The 26248-nt window shown below is 33.5% G+C and overlaps 2 protein-coding genes across 2 annotated transcripts; one reads left to right on the top strand and one right to left on the bottom strand.

The window, feature by feature from the left end:
* Nucleotides 1-9400: 9400 nt before the first annotated feature.
* On the bottom strand, nt 9401-9844 carry LOC140877151 (uncharacterized). Its single transcript, XM_073280678.1, has one exon. It carries the CDS (start codon nt 9842-9844, stop codon nt 9401-9403), a length of 444 nt encoding a protein of 147 aa, XP_073136779.1.
* Nucleotides 9845-17201: 7357 nt separating this feature from the next.
* LOC140877150 (transcription factor MYB1-like) lies at nt 17202-18507 on the top strand. The gene is made up of 3 exons (XM_073280677.1): nt 17202-17325; nt 17410-17539; nt 17919-18507. The coding sequence occupies exons 1-3, from the start codon at nt 17202-17204 to the stop codon at nt 18505-18507; spliced, it is 843 nt and encodes a 280-aa protein (XP_073136778.1).
* Nucleotides 18508-26248: the final 7741 nt, after the last annotated feature.

The following is a 26248-nucleotide window of genomic DNA, read 5'->3' as shown; positions in this document are numbered from 1 at the left end:
GGAGATTGATTTTTGATTACTCGAAAATTCTCAGTAATTTTTGAAATTTTCTGCTCCATACTTTTGCTTGTTACTTCTACTCAAATCCATCGATAAAATATTTCGCACAAGTATTTCATTGTCAATAAGAATATAATTTAAAAATTCTCACTTTAAACAATTAAAAATAATAACCTAGTTTTGTAATTATCAAAACAAGATAAGTTATCGCATTAAAAACATTAATATCGTTTATGAGATTTGTATGCGTTTAAGGCGTAACAGAGACAAAGAAAATCTCGCTCGAGCGGGAATTTTCTACCGCTCGAGCGAGATGGGCATGCAGACTTTTTTTTTTAGAAAATTCTTTGGTCGATATGGATTGTGTCTTTTGAAGATTTGGGCGTATATATAGTTGTTTTATCATCAGAAAGAGGGTTTCAGACGCGTTCTAGCATAGAGACGGCGGCTGCAACAATCAAAATGAAAATTTTATTCACTCTTCTTCTTCTTTTCTTATTTTTTGATTTTTGATTCATGTTTTGGGTTGAACACTTTGAATTTTAGACAATGTTTGATTTAGAGTAGTCGTTTCTGTAAAGCCCCGAAATTATTTAATTTTGATCCGAGAGTATTTAATTTGAGAATATATGGGTTTAGATTTAAATTTTAATATTTTTAAATTATCTAGGATTGAAATTGAATTAAAAGATTTGACGAGGACTGAATTGCAAGTAGTGAACAGTTTAGGGGCCAAAATGCAAATATGATAAAGTTGACTTGGACACTTGGCTTGAATATGTTATCAACGTGTATTTATCATATATCTTCAGATTTTGTCATCTTCTTCAGCAGCTAGGAACGAGAGCTTCCCCTTTTCTTTTACATTTGATCTTCAAAAATTGATTTTTTTGATCCGGCCGTTCGATCGCAATTCCGAAGATAGTTTTGGAGTCCTTGCAAGAAGGGATTTGATTTGATGTAAGTCTTATCTTGATTCATCATGTTCGAAAATTATGATATGGGGCAGAAATCAGATTTGATCATGTTTTGATGTTTTAGAGCTTCTACACATGGTTATATTGAAATAGGATCAAAGATTGGATGCCGTTTGAAATTGATAATATGTTCCAGCTTATAAGTAGAAATTCTCACTTTTGATTGTGCTGGTTTTGATGATATTCAGCTGGAATGATTATGTTATGCAGTTGATATTAATGTTAGAATTGCTTTCGATATCGTTTCGATTACCGATTTTTAGTCGTTACACCGTTGGTGTATGATTTGAAGTCGTTTCCGTTTTTGATATATTGCGATTGAACTATAGATTGAAGTGGGTTGAATGCTAATCTTGAGTTGAATGGAATGTTATTTCAGAATTGTAGTGGAGCTTGATCGACTCGAGAACGTCAACTTCGAACCGAGAAAGATTTGAAGAAGATTTGAAGCATTCGAGAACCGATGGATTGAAAGGTATAAGACAACATCAAGAGTCAGAGATTTGAAACTCGAGAATGAAGCTTATTGATTTATCGCGAGAAACCACATACTTGCTTTATTGTTTATTCTTGATGTTATCGATCCATTGCAGGTAGTGGATCTTTATTTGATATGATATGATATGATATGAGATATGAATTGATTCTTATGCCAAGGTCTGATACGACCTTATTTTCTAGTCTGATGGGACGATGATAGATGGATATCCATGTCAAGATCGTATATGAATTTTGATGGCAAATTTTGATATGAATCACTTCTTTATATATGTGTTATATTACTCTATTCTTGAATTGAAATGTTTCAAGTTGATATGAATTTATTTTCATGCATGTATCTGTTGGTTATACTGAGAATTATATTCTCACCGAATGTTTCTGGCTGTTGTCTTGTTTTGTATATGTGTATGACAACAGATGGGGCAGGAGCTGGCCAGAATCGACGTGGGTAGCTCGAGAGAGAGTCTAGAATTGTGGACTCGGGTTGTTGTAGCTGAATGATGTAGTTAGAAGCCTTGCAAGCATGATATAATACTATTGGCATGTTGTTCTGAGATGCACCTTGGACATGTTTTGTATTTATGCTTTTGGCTAGCTTTGAACTAGTAGATGATGTAAGAAAGCTATAATCTTGTACTTGAACTTGACACATATGTATATACATGCTTTAGTATTGAGTTAGCATGCTTTGGAATTGATATAGGTTGTGAAAGCATGATTTGAGCAACTTTTGACAGCAACAGAATTCTGCAGATTTTCGAGCAGAGTGTGCTCGCTCGATCGGTAGTGTTTGACCGATCGAGCGAGGCCTGTTATTTTCAAAACAAAAAGTTTGATTTTTCTGCTCGCTCGATCGGTAGAATTTGTCCGATCGAGCGAGGCCATTTTTGCTCAAACCCGAGAATTGTTATTTTCTTCTCGCTCGATCGATTAAGGTTGACTGATCGAGCGAGGTGCATATTTTTAAAAAAAAAAATTTAGTTGCTTGAATGATCTTGATTTATTTATTTAAGATTCTATTTATTGCCCTAATTTGAGATTAGCAACACGAGGTCCCTTAGTTTTCTTTCGATCAAGGCCACATGATTGGGCCGAACAAATTTATGTTGAAAACTTGAATGTTTGTTTGGGATTTTTAGATTTTATTTTAATATTATTGATTTTTGGATTTAAATTTGTCTTGTGAATGATCTGGTTAATTGTTTGCTTGAATGTAAGTCGATTCCGATTCGAAAGGTTAGGAATTGATTTTGATCACTCCAATAATCAACACAAGATTAAATTGACTAGAAATATTATTCGATTTCATTGTGCGACTTTAGGTGAAAACTGAATTTTTACAATTCTCAATGCGTTTGACTTTGATTAGAATTAATTAGAAATTATTAATCCGTCAATATTTGAATATGTTTAACTTTTTTAGAAATAGACTGTTAAATAATTTAGGAGAATTTGTCGTAAGTTAAGATTTAATCTGGGTCCTGAATTTACAACTTGTTGCATGATTTGTTCGGTACTTACGTGTGTCCTTGATCGAATTTCTCATCATTGAATTTTAATCAAAAGTTATTGTTGCATTTTTATTTCAATCCATTTTCTTCATATTTTAATTGCTAGTTAATTCTCAAAAATCACTTTTATTGCTTAGTATAGATTAAGTTAGATAATTATATTTTTGTAATTACAACATATCAGTCTCTGAGCGTTCGACACTTGGATATAAATCCACTTACTTTTCTTGAACTAGTATACTTTCTAGTATACACCGAATTAAGCGTTCAAATTCCCCCTGAATGTATGCGATTTATGATAACTCGATAATTCCAAGCATATTTTGAAAGTAAGAAAACTTAGCTTCCGGTAGGGGTTTGGTGAATATATTAGCAGCCTGTTGTTCAGTAGACACATGTTCAAGACGTATATCCTTCTTCATCATGTGATCCCTAGTAAAATGATGTCTGATGTCGATGGGTTTAGTTCTGAAGTGCAACACTGGATTGTAACTAATGGCAATAGTACTTGTGTTATCGCAGAAGATTGGTGATTCAGTAGCATTAATTCCGTAGTCTCTCAACTATTGCTGGATCCATAGGATTTGAGAACAACAGCTTCCAGCTGCTAGATATTCAGTTTCTGCAGTAGAGGTGACAATGGATGTCTGCTTTTTACTGAACCAAAAGATAAGTCCATCACCCAAGAATTGACATAAGCCACTGGTGCTCTTTCTATCCAGTTTGCATCCTGCATAACAAGCATCAGTATATCCAATCAAATTAAATGATGAATCCTTAGGATACCATAGTCCAACTTTTTGTGTCCCTTTGGAGTATTTTAAGATACTTTTGGCTGCAATATAGTGGGATTTCTTTGGATCACATTGAAAGCGTGTGCATATGCATACATCAAACATGATATCTGGTCTATTGGCTGTGAGATAGAGTAAAGAGCCAATTAGCCCTCGATACATGGTGATGTCTACTGAGATTCCCCCTTCATCTTTATCAAGCTTCGTTGATGAGCTAATTGGGGTTGTAGCAGTTGTGCACGATTTTATTCCAAATTTAATTAAAAGATCATTGGTATATTTCATCTGATTAATAAAGATTCCTGATTCTATCTGCTTGATCTGGAGTCCTGGGAAGAATGTTAATTTTCCCATCATACTCATCTCGAATTGATCTTGCATCAACTTAGCAAACTTCTCACATATCTTTGGGTTAGTTGACCCAAAGATAATGTCATCAACATAAATTTGAACTAAAAACGTGTGCTGTTTCTTGAGAAACCTGAATAACGTCTTATCTATAGTGCCAATTAAAAAAATCATGCTTGAGTAAAAATTGAGAAAGTGTATCATACCATGCTCGTGGTGCTTGTTTCACTCCATAAAGAGATTTGTGAAATTTGTAAACATGATCTGGTAGAGAGGAATTTACAAAACCTGGAGGTTGTTCTACATACACTTTTTCATTGAGAAATCCATTCAGAAATGCGCTTTTCAAATCCATCTAAAATACTTTGAAGTTCTTGAAGGTTTCAAATGCTAGGAATATTCGAATGACTTCCAGTCGACTTACTGGAGCAATTGTCTCATGGTATTCAATGCCTTCTTCTTAGATAAAACCTTGAGCTACTAGCCTTGCCTTCTTTCTTACAACAGTACCTTTCTCATTCATTTTTTTTGAACACCCATCTGTCACCAATGACTGATTGATGAGTTGGACGAGGTACTAGATTCCATACTCTATTTCTCAAGAATTGGTTGAGCTCTTCTTGCATGGATTCGATCCAGTTATGGTCCAGTAGATATTATTCTATTTTATTGGGTTTATTTGAGAGACAAAGGCAACATGCATATATTCATGAATCATTTTCCTTCTAGTTCTTAGAGGGGCTGAGGGATCACCAAGAACTAGAGATGGAGGGTGGTTCTGGTTCCATTTATAGTAGGTTCTTGTTATGGGAATTGCTGGCTGAAGGGGATTCTTATTTTTTGTGTGATTTGGTGGAGGCTCAGTAGGATCAATAGTAGGTTGAGGTTCAACTAATATTTCTATTTTCGGAGTTTCAGGCTCTGGATTTTGCATTCTCTCTCTAGTTGCTGCTTCGTCTTCACTGTCTAAGTCCAGATGAATCCTGTCTAACCTGTTAATCAAGTAAAGATCAGTATTAATGTCTGGAGAATTATCGTTTTCATCGAATATAACATGTATGGATTCTTCAACAGTCAATGTTTTATTGTTAAATACTCTAAATGCTTTGCCAACTGTAGAGTATCCAAGAAATATTCCCATCAAAGGCAGTGAGATGTTGTTTGCCATTATTGTGAATGAAACATTTGCATCCAAAGATATGAAAATAAGAAATATTTGGCTTAATCCCTTTTCATGTCTCATAAGGTGTCTTCCCAAGCTTCTTGTTAATCATAGTTCGATTTTGAGTGTAACAGATAGTATTTACTGCCTCTGCCCATAAGCATTGAGAGACATCTGCATCATCAAACATTGTTCTTGCAGCTTCCTTAAGTGTTCTGTTCCTTCGTTCTGCTACTCCATTTTGTTGAGGTATTATGGTAGCTGAGAACTCATGTTGAATGCTCTGTTCTGTAAAATATGACTCAAGAGTTTTGTTAGTAAATTCAGTGCATCGATCACTTCTGATTATGAAAATTGAAACTGATTTTTCATTTTGAATTCTTTTAGAAGTTTGATCAGAAGACCACTGGTGTGGTCTTTACCATTGTGGAATATAACCCATGTAAAGCGAGAATAATCATCAACAACGACTAAAGTGCACTTCATTTTTCCAAGACTAATTGTAGAAATGGGTCCAAATAGATCCATGTGTAGTAGCTCCAAACATCGTGTCGTGTGTTTGTTTCCTTTGCATTTGAAGCTAGATCTAATTTGTTTTCCCATCTAGCTAGCAGAACACACATGATTTTTAGTGAAATTAATATCAGGTAATCCATCAGCGGGATTTAATCTACGCAAATTATTGATTTATTTGAAATTCAGGTGATTTAAACGTTTATGCCATAACCAGAGTTTCTTTTTATGAGATGTTACCAAACAAATAGGAATAGAGGGTTGACTAACACTCCAATTTATCTTATACGTGTAATCGTTTCTAATGCCTTCTAATACAATAGTACCAGTATCATCCTTAACAATGCATGCCAATTTATGAAAGGCTACTGTATATCCATTATCACATAGCTGACTAATACTGATCAGGTTATAACATAAATTTTCTACTAATAAACATCCTTAATAATAACATTATCATGAGTAATCTTACCCTTATCCACAGTTTTATCCTTAGAGTTATCGCCAAAAGTGATCTTAGGTCCACTGCAAGCGATTATTGGACGAAGAGCATTCATTGCTAATAGATAATTTTTTCTTCATATAATGTTTGATATTCTACACGAATCCTTTCATTTTCTGTTTTTAACTTACTCACTTCTGTCTCTAGAATTTCACAGTTGCTCTCATATTTGCAGATGAGCTTACCGTGTTGTTTTTTTTAGACTTTTGTTTTCAGTCTTACCTTCCTCAAATGTCAAAGATAGTTATGGTATTCCTTGACCATGTCATTTAAAGAAGTAATCAAATCAGTGCGTGTAAATTTTTCAGAGTCAAAGTCAAATGACTCGTCATTGATACTGTCTGAATCATCATCAGCCATGAAACATTCCACGTGATCAGCTTCACTTTCAATGGTCTCAGAGTCAGAAGATTCAGAACTGGATTCTGCCCATTTGGTCTTGATTTCTTTTGCCATCATTGCTTTTTCTTTCTCTTCTGGATTTCTTGTCATGTCTAGGGTAACTCTTTTGCTTCTTAGGTTCATCCTTCTTGGGCTTTGTGTAGTCTTCAATGAAATGACCTGTTTTGGCACAGTTAAAGCATGCAACATCTCCATTAGTTCCTTCCTTCTTGTGATTTTTGTATTGATAGGGACACTGATTTTTCTTCATGAACCTTGAAAATTTTTTGATGAACAGTGACATTGCTTCGTTGTTGATCTGTTCAGCAGTCTTCTCTGGTGCGGATTCAGTAGTACTGGTGCTAGTAGATGTATGACCAGTGGTGGCTGCTAAGGCTTTGACATGAGGTTCTGATACTGTTGCTTCTCCGCTTCTGATCTGCAACTCAAATTCATATGGCTTAAGGTCTGCAAATAAGTCATGAACCTCTATCTTGTTCATGTTTTTTTGCCTCACGCATGACTATGGTTTTTAATCTCATTCCTTTGGCAGTGCTCGCATTACTTTGAGAGTGTAATAGCCCGATTTTCCATTTTACAAGATTAATTTATTAATCATGTTTAGATTAAATAATACAATATTAAGGGATTTAAATACGTTCAAACGAACCAAGGATTTGGGTCCAAAACGCCCGAAAAATGCTTAATGGGCTTATTTGGGTTCGGGTAGATCGGACGATCCGAACCAAGATAATTCGAAGGCACAATTGGAGTTTGGAGGAGGGTGAGATCGGACGATCCGAACTCTCCCAGGAAAGATGTCAAAAGGAATTCTATAGGTGTATTGGACATAAAATATCGGGCAATCCTAAGAGGGATCGGACCGTCCGAACTTGCATGCATGCAAAGTATAAATCATGCAAAGATCGGACCGTCCGAACCGTGGATCAGACCGTCCGATCGAAGCCTATAAATAGGGGTCCGAGGCCTCATTTTTTGAAATGCTATGTTACGTTTCCTTGGCCCATGTTAGCTCGATTTTAAGAGCTTTTGAGTACTCTTATTTTAAGAGTTGGAGTAGGTAGAAGTTTTTTTATTACAGTCAGTGTCCATAGTAGCGGCCGAGCGGCGAAACTCTGGCGAGGTGTCCAGGGGTCGTAGCAAGGCTATGCCCAGACTTTAAGGCATGCGAAATTAGCAGGCTGACGACAGACGAATGTATGGTTTTGGCTCCTTATAAGAAATAGAGAGTATGCTATAGTATAGTTAAGGTTTTTAGAGCTTGATAGGTGATATTTGGCATGCTAGATAATACTTGGTATTTATGTATTGTAGTGCTGCATGGTAGGCTTGGACCTAGAGGAGAGCTTTTAGGATCTACCTTATAAAGGTACAGAAGTATTATTCGAGATATCCAGATTGAGTATGCATGTATTATGTTTTGAATGTATTATGTGATTGCATGATTTATATGATACAACATGTCATGACTGTATGTTGCATTTACGAGCATATTGATCCCATATTCTTGAGATATCCTGTAGCAGTAGGGTGCTCACCCTGCGAGTAGTGGATGGTTGGATACGTAAGTCCTGTATCAGGTCACCGTTATGGTTGGACACTTTACTAGTATCAGGTCACCATTATCCACTGGGTATATGAGTCATCTCCTGAGGCGACGACACAACATGCTATATACCCTGGGCTCGGTCTATGGGCTAGTTTCTTGACTTGAGTGTCTTGGTACCCAGTTCATTTGCATACATGCACATATGATAGTGTATACTCATAATTTCACACTGAGCATGTTAGGCTCACTTTCGGTTATTTTTTTCTGTTTTTTGGATACCACATTCAATGAGGCAGATGCAGGTAGTTCTCCCGAGGACAGGGAGGTTAGGTGGTGACCCAGGCTGGAAGGTAGGGTTGACCACTAGGTTTTGCTTTTCTGGTATTTAGTTTATTTAAAGTTCCGCATTTTCTCTGACTAAGATTATTTAATGCTTAATTGCATACTTAAGATTATGATTAGTAGGTGATCATGGTGCGGGTCATTACATTTATGATATCAGAACATGCAATAAGATTCTTTGGGACATAACATTGATTTTGGGTTATCTTTTGTAGGATTACGAGTTGGATTCAATGACGATAGCAGTATCAGGTCACCATTATCCACTGGGTATATGAGCCACCTCCTAAGGCGATGGCGTATCGTGCTATATACACTGGGCCTGGTCTATGAGCTTGTTTATTGACCTGAGTGTCTTGGTACCCAGTTCACTTGCATACAAGCATGTATAATACCTCATACTATCATACTGAGCGTTTTATGCTCACGTTCCGTACTTTGTTTCTGGACACCCTATTCCATGGGGAGGGTTTGTCGTTGGATAAGGCAGGTGGTTTCAGGAGGGCTAAGGCATCTGATGACCAGCAGAGATGTTTGTCTAAGCTTTTGATGTATTAGGGTTGATACATTTTGGATTTCGACATGGTTTTATAACATTATTTATAGATTCATTTCTTGGGGATTGAAATTTTTTTATGGATTCCACTGTTATTTTTGATAATTTGTTTTATTAAGTTAAATGCATGTTTAAACTTTTGATTAGTAGGTGATCACGGTGCGGGTCACTACAGAGAGCTATCTCCCGATTGCTGTATTCCTTTCCATGAGCATTGAGTTCATTAACCAAGTTGCCGAATACTTATTCAAAGTCGCTCATGGATTCACCAGTCTTTATTTTGAAGCTTTCAAACTTTTGAACAGCTACTGAAAGTTTGTTTTCCTTGGTTTGCTCGTTACCTTCATAGAGTTGAATCAACTTCTCCCATATCTTTTTAGTTGTGTTGCACATCTTTATTTTGCTGAATGTAGTCTTATCCAATGTCTTGTACAAAATATCCTTGGCCACGTTGTCTAGATTTGCCTTTTTCTTATATTCATTCGTCCATTCGCTCTTGGGTTTTTCAATCATTTGTGGAGCGCCGTCTGATATGGATACAGTCGTGTTGGCCTTCATGATTTTGAGTGGTCCATCAGTGATCACGTACCACCTATCATCTTGTGCAGCAAGATGACCTTGAAATTTGATTTTCCAGTCATTGAAGTCTTCTTGGGAAAAGATAGGAATTTTTCTGAAGGACCCCATTGGTGTGAGCTTCCCAGAGACAAGATAAACCAGCTTTGATACCACTTGTTAGGATCGATGAGAAGTATTTAGAGGGAGGGTGAATGAACACTCCCATTTTTCTGTTTTTTGCAAGGAGCTGGAGTTAGCAGCAATCCGATCACATCTTATTTTTTTGAGATAGAGGCAGCAGTCTACTGATTTAGTGCAGAAACAGACTGTTTGACGTCTACTGAAGCTCAAGATAGTAATAAAGTTGACATCAAATTTGTTTATGGAAGTTCGAAGGATAAAACCTTCTACATCTCCCCTTCTTCTGTTTTCAAAAGGTATTCACTAGAAGCTTTGATTGGTACTCTTAACTTAGTACAAACCCATTTCAGAAAGACTTATCTAATGCCTACTGAAACTCCTAGAATTCTTACAGCTCTAAATGTTTTTGGATAGACTTCGTTCAAAAACTTACAATACTCAATATTTGATACTCAGTAGATGATTACAAATATAGACGCATAGTGATGATCTTAAAGATCTGATATATCGATAAGTGTGTGCAAGAGTATTATTTAAGTTGAGACTTTTGATCTGAATTAGAAAGCAGCAAAGCTTTCTTGTAAATCTTTCTTTTTGAGTCTCTCTATCTGTTCGAAGTAACTGAAGATCTTTATATAGCTGCTGGTTCCAACGTTCACAAACGACTACATTAAATCTTTTAATGATTATCCCTGAAACACGGAATATATATCAGATTTGTGTGCTCAAAAGAGATATACATTAAATGCTTATTTGATGCTTGGTACGGTGCATTAAATGCGATGTCCTATCATATCAGAATGACTATTTAAAGCATGTTTTACTGAACCTTGCTTACTGATTCTGCTTTTTCATAGGTCTACTGATTCTGAAATGCTTAAAGGACAATTCTATATGAAATCTGTTACGCTTCAGTTCTACGGGTTCGGGATATCTATTGTTTTATACCAGTATACTGTTTTTAGACTAAACGTATTTTTCTTATCATTTCTATGGTTGTCTGTTCTGTTCTGTTTGATCTACTGCTACTGGTTCGCTCATCACCAAAATTTAAAACCGTAACAAGTGTACATTAATTGAGATTTAATCATTAATTTCAATAATCAATTTCTCATTCGTATGAAATCGGTTTTTAAGATTTTAATATTACAAAAACATCTAGTCGAAACATATATTTTTAAGACAATTTTGGATTTATTATACGAATATGATTTTATAAATTTTTTGAATGTTAAGAACTTTGTTAAGATCGATGAAGAGTTTAGAGAGGATGAATGAACTCTTATACATAAACAACATACGCAAATACAAATACAAACAGTAGCAACGAATCAATATTTTGGTTCAACAGTTTCTAAATTCTTCGACGGCTTGAGGAACGACTCGAGAAATATATAATTTGATGCCCTAAGTAATCCTTGAGGATCTGAATGATAATTTGATGTGAGGGCTAATGAGCAGCTTTAAGTTGTTCAACGACGAGTTCTCGAGAACTTATTGTGATAGATAGAATACAAGCAGATGAGTTGTTTTAAATATCTAAAGTGTGAAACCTCTCTCTATTTATAATTGCCTTAAGTTCAACGATCAAATTCTTGCCACGTTCATTTTTTTTTTCCATAATTTATGATGCAAAAGCAAATTTGTCTCGTATTTTTTCTCTGAATCATCGTACGCCTCATTTAATGATAGTTGACTATTTACCAAATATGAAAATTAACGGTTTATTACAAGGATGATATTTTAATGATTCAGAACTACACCATCTTACTTTATGAACGACATTCTGATTTTCTGATAGTGATCTAATTTGTAGTATATGTCCAAATGATCTTCTAAGATCATGACCGATCACACACTGTTTAGGCAATGCATAAGTTGCTTGAAGATGTATAAGTTGACAAGCGGTTTTAGACTATCTTAAACTAACAAACCTTAAACTTGTTTTTTCCAAAAAAAAATATATTAAATCAATATGATTATTTTTTTCGACGGTATAATATTATAAGATTTTAAATAAACTTTATATATAAAATAAGTTAGTGAAGGGTACTCAACATTAATAAATATAAAAGTAAGTGAAAGGTATAGGAAGTGTGGGGCCGGGGGTTGAAGGTGATGCTGACTGCTAAATAAAATCAATATTTCTTTTCCTCGACATTACTAATTAATCAATGGAGGTTTTGAGAAAAATCTTAAAGGTGTGAAAATTAAGCACGTATAAAGTGCTAATTAAGCACTAATTAAAGACAAATATGTAAAAAAAATATTTGTAAATTGAAATTGAAACAAATTGGTAAAATAAGGTGCTTCTTAGGTGGTAATTTATCAGGAAAAACTGCAATTTTAGTTCGATATGTTTGTTACTTTGTGATTTTGGTATTCTATGTTTTCATATTTCAGTTTTAATACTGCATGTTTTGATTTTTGACAATTTCAGTCATTTTTCTACGAAAATGCTTACGTGGCACTGTATATGCCAGCTCCACATCAGTACTGCATCGGTGTCACATCAGCGCCACATCAGAAAAAAGACTAAAATTGCCAAAAAATAAAGACAGCGAACTAAAACTTAAATTAAAAAATATAGAACATCGAAATCGCAAAGTAACAAACATATCGGACAAAAAAGCAATTTTTTCTAATTTATCATGCAAAATATTTTCTTGAGTGTGACCGAAGATGTAGGTCTAGCATTTTACTTATTTCCTCTCACATCTAAAATAATTTGGCTGTATATAACGGTTTTGCAAGGATGGCATAATTGGTCTAATTATTAAAATGAATCATTAGTTGAAATGTTTCTTCTGAAAAACCAAACCGATTGAGAGTAAATAGTTATTAAGGAATCAAAATTTGATTTTCGTCCTTTTCCGGGTGTCACATCTACGGACTACAGATGGAAGACTAGTCGAACGGGGGTTGCACTTGTCTCTCAAAACTACCAATTATTTTTTTTTTTGAAGAAAAAACTACCAATTATTATTACGTATATATATATATATATATTTGTTTATAATATAATATAATTAATAATTAATAAAAATGATAAATAATACTGGCTATAAATTAATTTATTCCGATTATTTTATACGTTTTTTTAAAAAAATTTATTTCCAAACCTATTTTCTCCTCCACTAAATCATCTTTTATTTCTGTTTTCCAACTTTTAAAATGTTTATGGTTTAATTTTCTTGAATGTCACACTGTAACTATTATTGAGATTAACTTTATGAAAGTTATTTAATTAAGAATATATATATATATATATAATATAGAAATTTTCAGCTGTCTAACCATGTTTCCCCACTTGGTCCACGATCACTAAAATCCGGTAGTGGGTTTTAGGGTTTTTGTTTTTTTTTTCGCATCACTAAAACCCGCTATCGGGTTTTAGTGGTCGCGAACCAAGTGGAAAAACATGGTTGGGCAGCTGAAAATTTCTATATATATATATATATATATATACACTTTTGATCCCACGCACCACGTGCACCGTACCGAAAACAACTCCGGTTGCCTTAAAATTTTCACGGTAGGATCGTCGTCTCGAAAATGCGAATCCAACGATATATCATATGATACAAATTTCAATCTCGATAGTCGAAAATGTGAAGATGGTCGGAAATTACATATTTCACCTAATTTTCGGTCATCTTCAATCTCAGTTATATATATATATATATATATATATATATATATATATATATATTTGTTTATAATATAATATAATTAATAATTAATAAAAATGATAAATAATACTGGCTATAAATTAATTTATTCCGATTATTTTATACGTTTTTTTTAAAAAAATTATTTCCAAACCTATTTTCTCCTCCACTAAATCATCTTTTATTTCTGTTTTCCAACTTTTAAATTGTTTATGGTTTAATTTTCTTGAATGTCACACTGTAACTATTATTGAGATTAACTTTATGAAAGTTATTTAATTAAGAATATATATATATATATAATATAGAAATTTTCAGCTGTCCATCCATGTTTCCCCACTTGGTCCACGATCACTAAAACTCGGTAGTGGGTTTTAGTGGTTTTTGTTTTTTTTTTTCGCATCACTAAAACCCACTACCGGGTTTTAGTGGTCGCGAACCAAGTGGAGAAACATGGTTGGACAGCTGAAAATTTCTCGGAGTTGTTTTGGGCATGAGTGCACGTGGATCCCCCGCATATAATATATGTATGTATGTATGTATGTATGTATACGAATTTTGTTATGCTGTTCACCGACTGTGTCCACTCAATATGCCCACCATGAGGTGACACTTAACTATTGGATGCACAATTCGCATCCATTAGTTGAGTGTCACTTCATGATCATGGGCCACTCAATGCATCCATTAGTTGAGTGTCACTTCATGATGGACACATTGAGTTGACAAGGTAGGTGAGCAACATGACAAAACTCGTGTATATATATATATATATATATATATTATTAGATATGAGCATTTTATACTAGCTAACTTTTGGTTTTATTTAATCTTAAATTATAAAAAATCTATTAATACCAAAAATACCATGGTTTTATTTAATCTTAAATTATAAAAAATCTATTACGGTAAAATAATTAGCACACAAAACTTTATATTCTTATTCAACTAATTTAAATATACTCATCTTTGTTCTCATTCAAAAATTATTATGATACACCAAAAATTTTATATTAAATATATAATTAAAATATAATTCTATACAGTTTTAATTTCAATATGATCTTTAAGGGTTATATTTTTTTAAAGTACTTAATAAAAAAAAATTCCAATGTAAGTGCACGCTATATATAAATATCTGTGTGCATGCATGCAAACATGATTGTTGTAAAACATATTACGGATAAGTATTGAAAACTCTAGTATTGCACCTTCTTATTCTGCATATTTTAAGGTAATTTATTTTAAATTATTATTTTAAATTTTTTATTTGTGCTAAATTAGGATTGTTTTTAAATATAACTATACCAATTGTTATTATTTTGTATATCCATGTAAATTACTACATTTATGTTTATAATTTTGATAACTAAAATTTAGAAAATTCACTGCGCACCCCCGGTAATTTTTCTTCTGTTTCTGGTTAATTAGATAAGAATTTCAGTGAAAAATAAAAGGTAAAAAAAAAAAAAAATCAACTTATTGTTATTATCATGCCAAGAAATAATGTTACGCGAAATGGTAGGACCTGGTAATCTGCGTGAAGATTGGGTTGTCAGCTAATACTACAATTCAAAATATCATTTTTGTAGGACCTTTTTTACCTATGCCGTAAAACAACGTTAGAGATATCAAGGATCGGAGAAAATATCAAAATTTATGGTATACCGAGTTTTCCATCCCAACAAATATTGGATTAATTGAAATTTTCAATATATTAAAGATTTTCATACGAAATGCTATACCATCTTAAACCATCTTAAAGGTACGTACGCGGTGAAATTGACCTTAAATAAACGTAAATCCCAAATTTAGTTATTTGATCATTGAACACGATATGATCAATAATGAAATTGTGTTATATATGACCCATTATTTAATAAAGTCATTTTAGAGGACTATTTTTGGTAATTATTCATGATCCTAAAAATACAAAGTTTTTGCCTCAAACTAGATATTAGTTATAAAGTTATGTCAACTACATAGAATAACTTTGGTGGATTACTTCTTTAGTACTCTCTAAGTAGGTCAGATATTGCCTTCACTAAGTTATTACTAATATATGAGCCGTCCCTAATCGTTTAATGCATTAAATATAAAAAAAAAGGACCAATGAAAATAGTAAATATATATTGATTTCACATGAATCATTCACCTAGACAGTCGCCTAGGGCCTCTCTTTGGTCGGGGCCTCAATTTTTTTCAAAATATATTTTTTATTATTATTATTTTTTTCCTTTCTGGTTTTCCATTAAAAGCTTGGTGGGGACATCAAATTTTTCAAAAAATATTTTTTTTATTATTGTTGTTTTTTTTCTTATGTGAAAACCTTAAAGAGTTTCTTAATTATTTAATTTAAAATTTGAAATGGTGGTCAATTTTTTGTATTTTTTCTTAAAAAAACCTCTTTATTATTTTTAAAAAATTCTTCTTTCTTAAATCGCTCAACTCAGGTGAGTTAGGTTCAGATTATGTCAAATATCTGTCATTTTTTATTAAATATGATTTTCTTGTTGTGTATTGTGGTTGATATTTTTATTTTTAATATTTGATTTTTTTTGGTCTCTGAGAGTCCAGAATCTTGATGTTTGCTTATTCGGCTCTTGGACTCATTTTTACTCCATTCGATTATAATTATTACTTTTATTTGTTAGTATTTAAATTATAATTTGTATTTTTGTTAGATTTTTTGTGTCGAAAGTAAACTATTTATGCTTCCTTGGTTTGATTATTCAACTTATTCTATTTTTATTATGCATTGAGAATTCTTGATCTCTCTCAATATCTCTCTCAATTCGAAAATCCAGGATTTAAATTGATGTCCTTTCATTGATTCACCCTAAATTGCATTGATTTATCCTAAAGATTTCATTTAAATTGGAATTTGGTTATTCACAATGTACGAGGATCCCCACTAAGCATCCATGTCTGAATGGTTAAAGCGCCCAACTCATAATTGGCGAATTCGTCTACGACTCATGAGATTAAGAAGTTCATTGAGTTCTTTTTTGGTTTTGGTTTTTTTTTTTTTCAAAGCAATCTTTTATGTCATTTTTTTAGTTGAAAGAATTTGAAATTTTGATTATTAGATGAAGTAATCGTATTAATATTTAATAAAAAAAATTATATAGGACCATGCACTGAAAATTCGTCTAAAACCTTCAATTTTCTTGAGACCTCCCAAATCCTTTATACAAGAAGATAATATAGACTGGTGTCTCTCTGCAAGCAAATTTTATTTACTAGTGTCTATGCACGTGATGCATTTTGTATTACTGATTTTTATTTTTTCGTGTTTAAGTACTCTTATTAAAAAATATTAAAATCAGATTTGAAAATTTCTCATTTTTAATTTTTAAATTTTTTCCATTAATTGAATACTTCATGCTAAAAACAACAAATAGGGGTATTTTAAGATTTATTAAAAGAAAAATCTTTACGCTAATTTGTATAAAAGCCGGATTTTCAACTTATTTATGATTCTGACTGCAAGCTTATAAATAGGTGCGAGCTGATTGGCTTGGAATCTTGTGACATCAATCATTTGCCTGCCTGCTCAGAATAAACGGTGCATGCTTTTGTTTTGCACTATTATATTATATTATAGTATATTATATATATATATATATTGTCTCAACACATAAGGAAACAATAAAAAAAATAAATGAATGAAAATGGAAAGTGGCAGTTCCTCTGGAGTTAGAAAAGGTGCATGGACTAAAGAAGAAGATGCTCTACTGAAGAATTGCGTGGAACAGTATGGAGAAGGAAAGTGGCATCTCGTCCCACTTAGAACAGGTACGTACTCAAGTTTTCGCGATTGAAACTTTTTTTTTTTTACGTGCATTTTACTATGTCATCAAGGTTTACTTCTATTTTCAGGATTGAACAGATGCAGGAAGAGTTGCAGGTTAAGATGGTTGAACTATCTGAGGCCAAATATCACAAGAGGCAACTTTTCGCAAGACGAGGTTGATCTGTTGATAAGGCTTCATGACCTCTTGGGCAACAGGTAAGTTTTCTACATTATCCACTCTATTTTAGATGCAACATTTTGGAGCATTAATCATGTATTATTATTACCACCTGACTATACTTGTTTACACATCTCACTTGAAGTGGTAGTACGTACGTAACGTAACATGATCTAAACATAAAACTTTGTAATGTTTAATGATATATACTTAATTACACATATAAAAGTAACTCAAGATGAGTTCGTTGGCTGTTAGTAAAATATGTAATAAATTGCATGCAAATGAAGCATATCTACTTGGTGTCGGTAATATATATGCCTCTCTCATTTATTTAGTTGCATTATTTGTCTTTTGCTCTAAGAAGAAAAAAAAACAGTTGGTAATCAATTTTCTTGATTCCAAATGTGAATCAAGATGGTCGCTGATTGCTGGAAGAATCCCCGGAAGAACAGCAAATGATGTGAAGAACTTTTGGCACACCCGGATTGAGAAGAGATCAAGAGGGGAAAAGGGACGACCAATCCAAAAAGCAATCACAAAGGAAAACATCCTACGGCCGCAACCTCGTGCTTTTCCCAATCTGACCATCCAGGACGAGCCGGTGACCGATCAAGACGATGAAGAAGACGACGATGATGATGATGATGATGATAATAACAACAACAACAATGACAATGACGATGATATTAGCCACAATAAATCACAACAATATTCTTCAGTTAATGCATCACTGCCATCGTCTTCGCAAGATGAACGTATTCGTTGGTGGAGAAGTTTGCTTGATACAACGGAGAATGAGGTCGAGAAAGATGTCCGTTTGGTTGATGATAAAAAGGAGGAAGAGGGATTATGGGCGGGGCAGACCAATCCTACTGGATTCATGGATGGTGGGAATGAACATTCTATGCCACCATGTGACTTGAAAGATGATTTCAACTTTGGCGATGACATTTGGGAAATATTAGGGTTTGGAGATGATGGGACCAGTGGGAATACAAAATGAGACTACACATTTGGAATTGGGTTTGGATTTTGAATATTTGGATTGAGAATTCCTTTTCGTGTTTAATAAGTGTTATTTAAGATTTGGTTAAAAAAAAGTGTTATTTAAGAATTTGATTTGAGTACTGTTGAAAATAATATTATTTAATTTTAAAATAAATTTTATTGTATTTTTAATCATTTTGGTTATCATTAACATTTTTAATAAAGTTCACAATGAAAAAATAAATAAATAAATAATTACTAAATTTTGATAAATTGAGCTTTTATTAATGAAAACAATGGAGGTTATAAGAAGAAGAAATAATTTAAATAAATGTTCAAATATATTATTATAATTTTTTCAAAATATATAATGGAAAATGCTATTTTAAAAATTTGGAAAAACTAGAATAGAATATATAAGCCATACAAATTTAATATTAGAAATAATGTTCTTGGTAAATCACATCATATCTAATGCAATATTTTGAAATTTTTGTAAGGATTTTATTTAATCATACCAAATCTTATTAAATAAAATTTATTAGTTATCGACGACTCTTTTCAAAATTCACTTGGGTTATATGTAGACCTGGCCACGGTCCGGGTCCGGGTCGGAAAAAGCTCGACCCTTAACCGGCCCGGCCGTGGCCGATTACGGTCCAGGTCATTTATAAAAATTTAAAAAATTTGTACAATTCAACTTTTAAAAACTCTATCAAATATTTTATTATCTCAATAAAAAATCTATTACATTTATTCAATAAAAAATATATTACATTTCAACTTTTAACATATTATAATATTAAATCTATTCAATAAAAAAATATATGACATTTCAACTTTCAACATTTTATATTAAAAATTCAATCTATCTCAATAAAAAATATATTATATTTATTAAATAAAAAATATATTTCATTTCAATTTTTCACATCTTATATTAAAAACTATATATATGTTGAATCCTACATTTTGGTGATGACAAAACAATAAATCATTGTTATAGATTGTGCCGCTTTTTTTTTCTTGTAATACAGGTATCGACCACTAATTTATGAAGACACAAGAGTCGACCGCCTACCTTGAAGAACATGAGTTTGGACTGCTTTCAAGCCACATGCATTAACATGCCTCGACCGGTCAAGTCCTAGTTACATCTCTCAACCGGTCACTTGCTTAGGAAAGACTTTCCGAACAAGACACAACAGCATTAAAGAGCCGCCTGAAGCATTTATGAGCAGACAACAAAAAATGTTGAAAAGTTACTCGAAATAATTGCTGAGACATTCTAGCTCAGAATATAGCTGCAACCTTTATATCTCAAATATAGAAAGAGTCACAACTCGCATTTATTGAAGACTCTACTTTTAATATAAAGGTCAACATAAATAGTACCAAAACATTTAAGATGTTGGGACTTCCCAGAAAAGCAATATCAATAAAAGGACAGCCGCATTCATTGGGCAATGAAGACGTTGGAAGCCTGGGTACTATAAATACTTGAGATTGCTCGAAGAAGAAGACACGGAGAAAAATCTACGCAAACTTTAGTAATCTCATTGAGCAATCTTACTCGAAGTTATTTACTTTGGTTACTCCAACTCTCGCTAAATCAGAAAACCATCAGATAGTTAAGGATCATTCAAGGGTTCTTCAAATACCTCAACTGCTCTTGAAAGAAAGTTCGAGAACAAGGATTTGATCGTTTGAGTTTGAGAACTCAATCTCAGTTGTGTTGTTGAAGAGTTGGATAGGAACTTTGAATTCTATCTTTGTTGAAATCTAGGAGTTCCGAGTTAAACAGTGTTTAAGTCCTAATATCGAACTAGGTAGATTACAAGACGTTGTTGTTACCAAAGTCTTCTAAAGAATTTCTTCCTGCATGAAAAAAGGGGAGACGTAAAAGGATTCAGCCTTCGAACTTTCATAACTGCTACTCTACTTACATTTTTGCACTTTATCCTTACTCTCATTATCCATGATTTAAACTTGTCTAGTATCACTAAAGTACTTGAGCTATTTCCGCAATTATTTAAGTTGCTCAAATACTTTCAGAAGTTGAGAATATATATCGGTTGAGTGGACTCACATTCACTCAAATCTTTGTGTTTAGTGAAAAGAATTTTAAGAGAGTGTATTGATCACCCCTTTTTACACTCAGACCCGATCCCCAACAAGTGGTATCAGAGAGGGTTTTTCTCAATTGTTGATACTCATACTTTAATCATGACATCGTTTAATAAAATTTCTATGTTTTTCAAAGAAGAATATGATGATTGAAAAATACGTAGCAGACACATCTATCAGCTCAGGATGACAGATGAACCCATGAAGATAAGCCAACACTGCTATAGCTATCTCCAGTGGAGAGCCACAAATAGTGGAGAAGCACAAGTCGGAGTGGACCATAGAGGACAAGAAGAAAGCTAACCTCAATAATGTTGCTAAGGACATCCTCTACAAAACGCCGGACAAGAACATGTTTAGCAAGATCAATACTTGCACTACTACAAAGGAGATCTGGGAAAAGTTTACCTAGTTGTGCGAAGAAAACGATCAGACTAAGGAAAACAAGCTGACCGTTGCCATCCAGAAGTTTGACAATGATAAAATAAATCCAGGGAAAACCATGGCTGAGTTTTATGAACGATTTAGCAATATTGCTTGTGAACTTATTACACTTGGTAAATCTTATTCTAATTGTAAAATTGTCAATGTGATGTCAAGACAGTAGCCATGCGAGAATCCAAGGATTTGAACAAACTCGAGCTCCATGACCTATTCGCAGACCTTAAAGCTTACGAGTTCGAGCATGGGATAAGAACAAAAGAGGAGACTTCAACCTCTCATCCAACCAAAGAACTTGCTACAACCGTTGCATGTCAACCGGTCAAGGAGACTCCAAACAAGAAGATAACTGAGCAGATCATCAATGAGGACATGTCTCTATTCGTCAAAAGTTTGGTAAATTCATGCGTAAAAATCGATAAAAATTTACTAAACCATACTACAAAAAGGACCACACAAATAATGGTCCTGCGTGCTTTAACTATGGCAAGCAAGGCATTTTATTGCAGATTGTACCAAACTATGAATAGCGAGAAGAAGCAATCGGTCGAGAAAAAGAAAGGAAAAGGTAAACAAAGGACCTTAAGGAAAAGAAGAGAACAAAGAGTAATAGTTTCTGATGAAAGCAAGAGAAAATGGCCAGAATCAGATTCAGAATCATCCAGCTAAGCAAGTTCATCAGACGAGAGTGATGATGAGAAGATGCAGTGCCTTATGGCTAACTCCGAACCAAAAGAAGAAGATGATGAGGTATTTAACTGTTGTTAAAAATACTCGCAAGCGTACGAGTGTCAAGTTTTAATATAGTGAAAAATCAAGTATCGTTCTCACAGAGAGTAAAATGAAAATATTTAGTGCTTGTAATTAAAATAGTCTAAACTTTATCTAGAAAATCAAAATCTTAGAATTTTTTAAAAAAATAAAATAATTAATGAGTTTTTAATAGCACGCACACAACTTTCAGAAATAATCAATCAGAGAAAAATGGTCTAGAGGTTTAGATTTCACCTGGTTTCAACAACAATCAATCTTAATTAATTAATCTTCATGAATTTCAATGAATTAATAGCCAAGAACACTTAAGTGTATTATTCTCTCTCCCGAGTGCCGAATAAAATATATCAATTACAATTCAATTCCAATATCCCTATTAAGAATCTAATTGCAATGATCAATTCAAAAAAATGTTCTTTTTAAAAGCTCTGTTAAAATTATACACTCTCCTGAGTTATATAAATAATTAACAGTGTATTTTCTATTGGTCCTATTCAAAATCTCCTCTCCCGAGTTCCAGATTTCAAATAAATATTACAAATCAATTATTGATCAGATAATTGAAAAGACAATCAATTCTAGAAAAATAATTAATCTAGAAGAAACTCAATTCAATAAAATAAAAAATTCAAGAAAGTGTCTACACCAGGTTCCATCCGACCTTTAGACTCTAAAAAATTAGTTCATAATAAATCTTTGAATAAAACAATAATTCATAAATCCAAACATATTCAAAATTAAATAAAAGATAGAAAACAAATCCGTAGTCGACGCCGTGTCCGGGCTCTCGATCTTCGTATTTTGTTCTTCAAGTAAAAACTCCAGATTTTTCCAGGAAATCACACGTTCAAAATCCAAATCTCTGATCTCTGATGTGTACGTGTGGCGGCTCCTCCTTTCCAAATCTGACGCTCAATAATTTTTTATATGTTCACACCAAAAGCCCAATAAAAGAAAGCCCAAAATTTCCTTTCTGATAATTAAAATTCTGAGATTACGATCAGAGCGGGCACTCCAAATATCCAGGCGGGCGCGGATAAGCCTCTGACTCCAATTCTTCGATTAGCGCGATTGCTCTTCAATTCTCCTCTTTAGCGCTTAGTGAAGCGCTAAAAATCCAAGCCCAATAAGAAGCCCATTACTTTCTCTCGTTTCTTTTCCTGTTCTTTTCTTTTCTCCATTTTATTCTTTCTTTTACTACTCTTCTATTTTCTTCTTCTTTTCTCCTCTTAAATCTCATTTTCTTATTCTTTTCCATAAAATCTCCATAATTCCCTACAAACACAAAAACAACAAAACTCCGCATAAATCTGCTCGAAAAAAATAATTAATAATTAAAATCATATATAAATTAAATGTATAAAATACACTTATCATTAACTTTAGTTCTTCTAAATTTACACGTGATGAATTAGTCACTGCACTTCACAAAATTACTAAAGAGTATCAGAAGCTCTCCAAATCATTCGAGGAAGTGAAAGCATAAAAAGTAAGCCTTAAGGAGTGAATCTAGCTTCTTGCAGCAAAAGAAACTTGACAGTCTAAAGGTAAAGCTCAATCTGCTTACCACTGAGAATGATAATATGAGAATAATGTTCCAAGCTACTTTGAACGAAAATCAAAAGTTTTTTAAAACTATCAACTCTTGGAACCAATCTTATGTGTCCCTGATTAAGATGCATGAGAATAAAAAGCAAGAAGATGACAAAACCGGCTTAGGCTCTAGTTCAAATGATTGTTGTTCTACTGAGACAAATACTCAATCGAATATGGACAAGGGCAATCCTAATACTATGAGATTTTTTAGGTCCATTAAAATATATGAACATGATAGGCCAGAGATTGAGATAAATCAGAAAGTTCGCTATGAGAATAGAACCAAGCATAAAGGACTGGGGTATGTGGATACTCAAGACTCTAAGCAAGGAAAGACCTGGCTCAAACCAAGACCAAATGAAAACAGAAAGGAAAACCAATCTAACTTCAACCGGTCGACGAATTAGCCTAGTCAATCTAGGCATAGGGTTAACCAGGTGATACAGAGACATTACTTCAATTGTAGGCCTGTTCAAAATCAATATCGACTGAACAACAATGATCAAAATCCTAGACAACACATTGTAAGAACTTGAGCACACACAAGCTCACAAAGAACCCCTCGATCGCTTCAGTTTTTGGACACACACAGTGATAGGCCCGTTAGGGTAATTCAGGTATGGGTCCCAAAAAGGCTAATCCAGTTCGGACTCAAATAGATATGGGTACCAAAATCTTATTTATGTCTTTCAGGTACTCAAGATTCAACCGGTCGAGAAGTCCCTATCAATTGAGAGAAACACTTGGTACTTGAGCAGTGGATGCTCTAGACGCACGACAGAAAACAAGGAACTACTCACTGAAATTATTCACTACAAAGGACCAAAAATAATCTTTGGAGACAACTCTAAGGGTAAGACTATGGATAAGGGTAAGATTACCCATGGTAATATTATTATTAATGATGTGCTGCTTGTTGATAATCTTTGCTACAACTTGATCTGTATCACTCAACTGTGTGACAATGTTACTGTTGAATTTCATAAGAACACATGCACCATCAAATCTAGCAAAGGAGAAATCATGTTAACCGGCATAAGAGAACAAAACACTTATAAGATTAATTGGCAATGTGGACAACATCCCTCCCCTACTTGCTTTATTTCTCAAAATGATAAGCATTTGCTGTGGCAAAAGCGTTTGAACCATCTTAGTTTTAAGTCCATTTAAAACTTGAGAAAACATGATTTGGTTACTGGCTTGCCTAAAGGAGGATTTACAAAAAGTAAAATTTGTTCTGCATGCTAGCTCGGCAAACAAGTGTGAGATACTTTTAAAAACAAGGGGTGTATATCCTCTTCCAAATGCTTAGACCTAATGCACATGGACCTATTTGATCCTATACCAGTCAAAAGCATAGGAGGAATGAGATACACATTGGTCATAGTGGACGATTACTCTTGTTTTACATGGGTAATATTTTTGTCCTCTAAAGATCAAACAACATCTCACTTGATAAAACTTTTTAAAACATTTGCAAAATGAGAAGTCATATGTGATAGATAGAATCAGGAGTGAATGAGGTACTGAATTTCTAAATAAAACCCTCCAACTCTATCTAGATGGTCAGAGAATCAAGCATGAGTTATCTGCTGCTAGAACTCCACAACAAAATGGTATTGCTGAAAGAAGAATCGAACCTTGAAAGAAGCAGCTAGAACTATGATTGATGATTCAAATGTTTCTCAAAGACTTTGGGCTGAGATAGTTAATAGAACATGTTACACTCAGAACAGATATATGATTAGCAAAAGGCAAAACAAAACCTCTTATGAGACCTGGAATGACACAAAACCAGACATTTCATATTTCAAAATATTTGCGTGCAAATGATTTATTCACAAAAATGGAAAAAATTATTTGATAGACTTCGATGCCAAAGCAGATGAAGGCATCTTTATTGGTTACTTTTTAGTCAGTCGAGATTACAGAGTGTTCAATAATAAGTCACCGACGATCAAGAAAACCATTCATGTTATATTTGATGAGTCTACTGTATGTGCAGATCAATCACAGGTTAATATAAAATATCTAAGTAAATCATTCACCCAAGTTGGTCATAGGTGACCCTTCTGCTCCTTTAAGAACTAGAAAACAAATAATTGATGAATAATTGCATGCAGCCTTTATCTCACAGCTGGAGCCCAAAAATATTGATGAAGCATTAAAAAATACAAGTTGGATAGAGGCTATGAAAGAAGAGCTTAATTAATTTACCAGGAATCAAGTCTGGCATCTGGTTCCTCGCCCCAAAGATCAAAATGTTATTAGAACTAGATGGGTATATCGAAACAAGCTAGATGAAAATGGCACTGTGGTCGGAAACAAAGCAAGAATGGTTGCCCAAGGATTCAGACAGGAAGAATAAATCGGCTTTGATCAGTCTTTCGCACCGGTCTCTAGACTTGAAACATAAGAATTTTTCTAGCTTATGCAGCATATAAGGACTTCAAGGTGCATCAAATGGATGTCAAATATGCATTCCTGAATGGACAACTTTAATAAAACGTGTATATTGAGCAACCACCAGGTTTTTTAAATTTAACTACACCTAAATACGTTTATAAACTTTACAGAGCTTTGTATGGATTAAAGCAGGCCTCAAGAGCATGGTATGATACTCTCTCAAAATTTTACTTGACCATGACTTTGAAATAAAAACGGTCGATAAGACCTTGTTTAAATTCTCTAAGGGGGATCATATATTGCTTGTACAGATATATGTAGATGATATAATCTTTGAGTCAACTAACCCCAATTGTGCCAGAAATTTTCAAATCTAATGCAGGAAAAGTTTGAGATAAGCATGATGGGCGCTC

The sequence above is a fragment of the Henckelia pumila genome, chromosome 2 (genome assembly GCF_033568475.1).
Source record: "Henckelia pumila isolate YLH828 chromosome 2, ASM3356847v2, whole genome shotgun sequence".
NCBI classification, from domain to species: domain Eukaryota; kingdom Viridiplantae; phylum Streptophyta; class Magnoliopsida; order Lamiales; family Gesneriaceae; genus Henckelia; species Henckelia pumila.
The sequence above is the reverse complement of the archived record's forward strand: the minus strand, read 5'-3'. Positions and strand labels throughout refer to the sequence as shown.

Coding starts and splice junctions, on each gene's coding strand:
- LOC140877151 (XM_073280678.1), bottom strand. CDS start 9,844: ATGGGGTCCTTCAGAAAAATTCCTATCTTTTCCCAAGAAGACTTCAAT.
- LOC140877150 (XM_073280677.1), top strand. CDS start 17,202: ATGGAAAGTGGCAGTTCCTCTGGAGTTAGAAAAGGTGCATGGACTAAA. Junction 17,326..17,409: donor TCTCGTCCCACTTAGAACAG/GTACGTACTCAA, acceptor TTCTATTTTCAG/GATTGAACAGATGCAGGAAG. Junction 17,540..17,918: donor CATGACCTCTTGGGCAACAG/GTAAGTTTTCTA, acceptor ATGTGAATCAAG/ATGGTCGCTGATTGCTGGAA.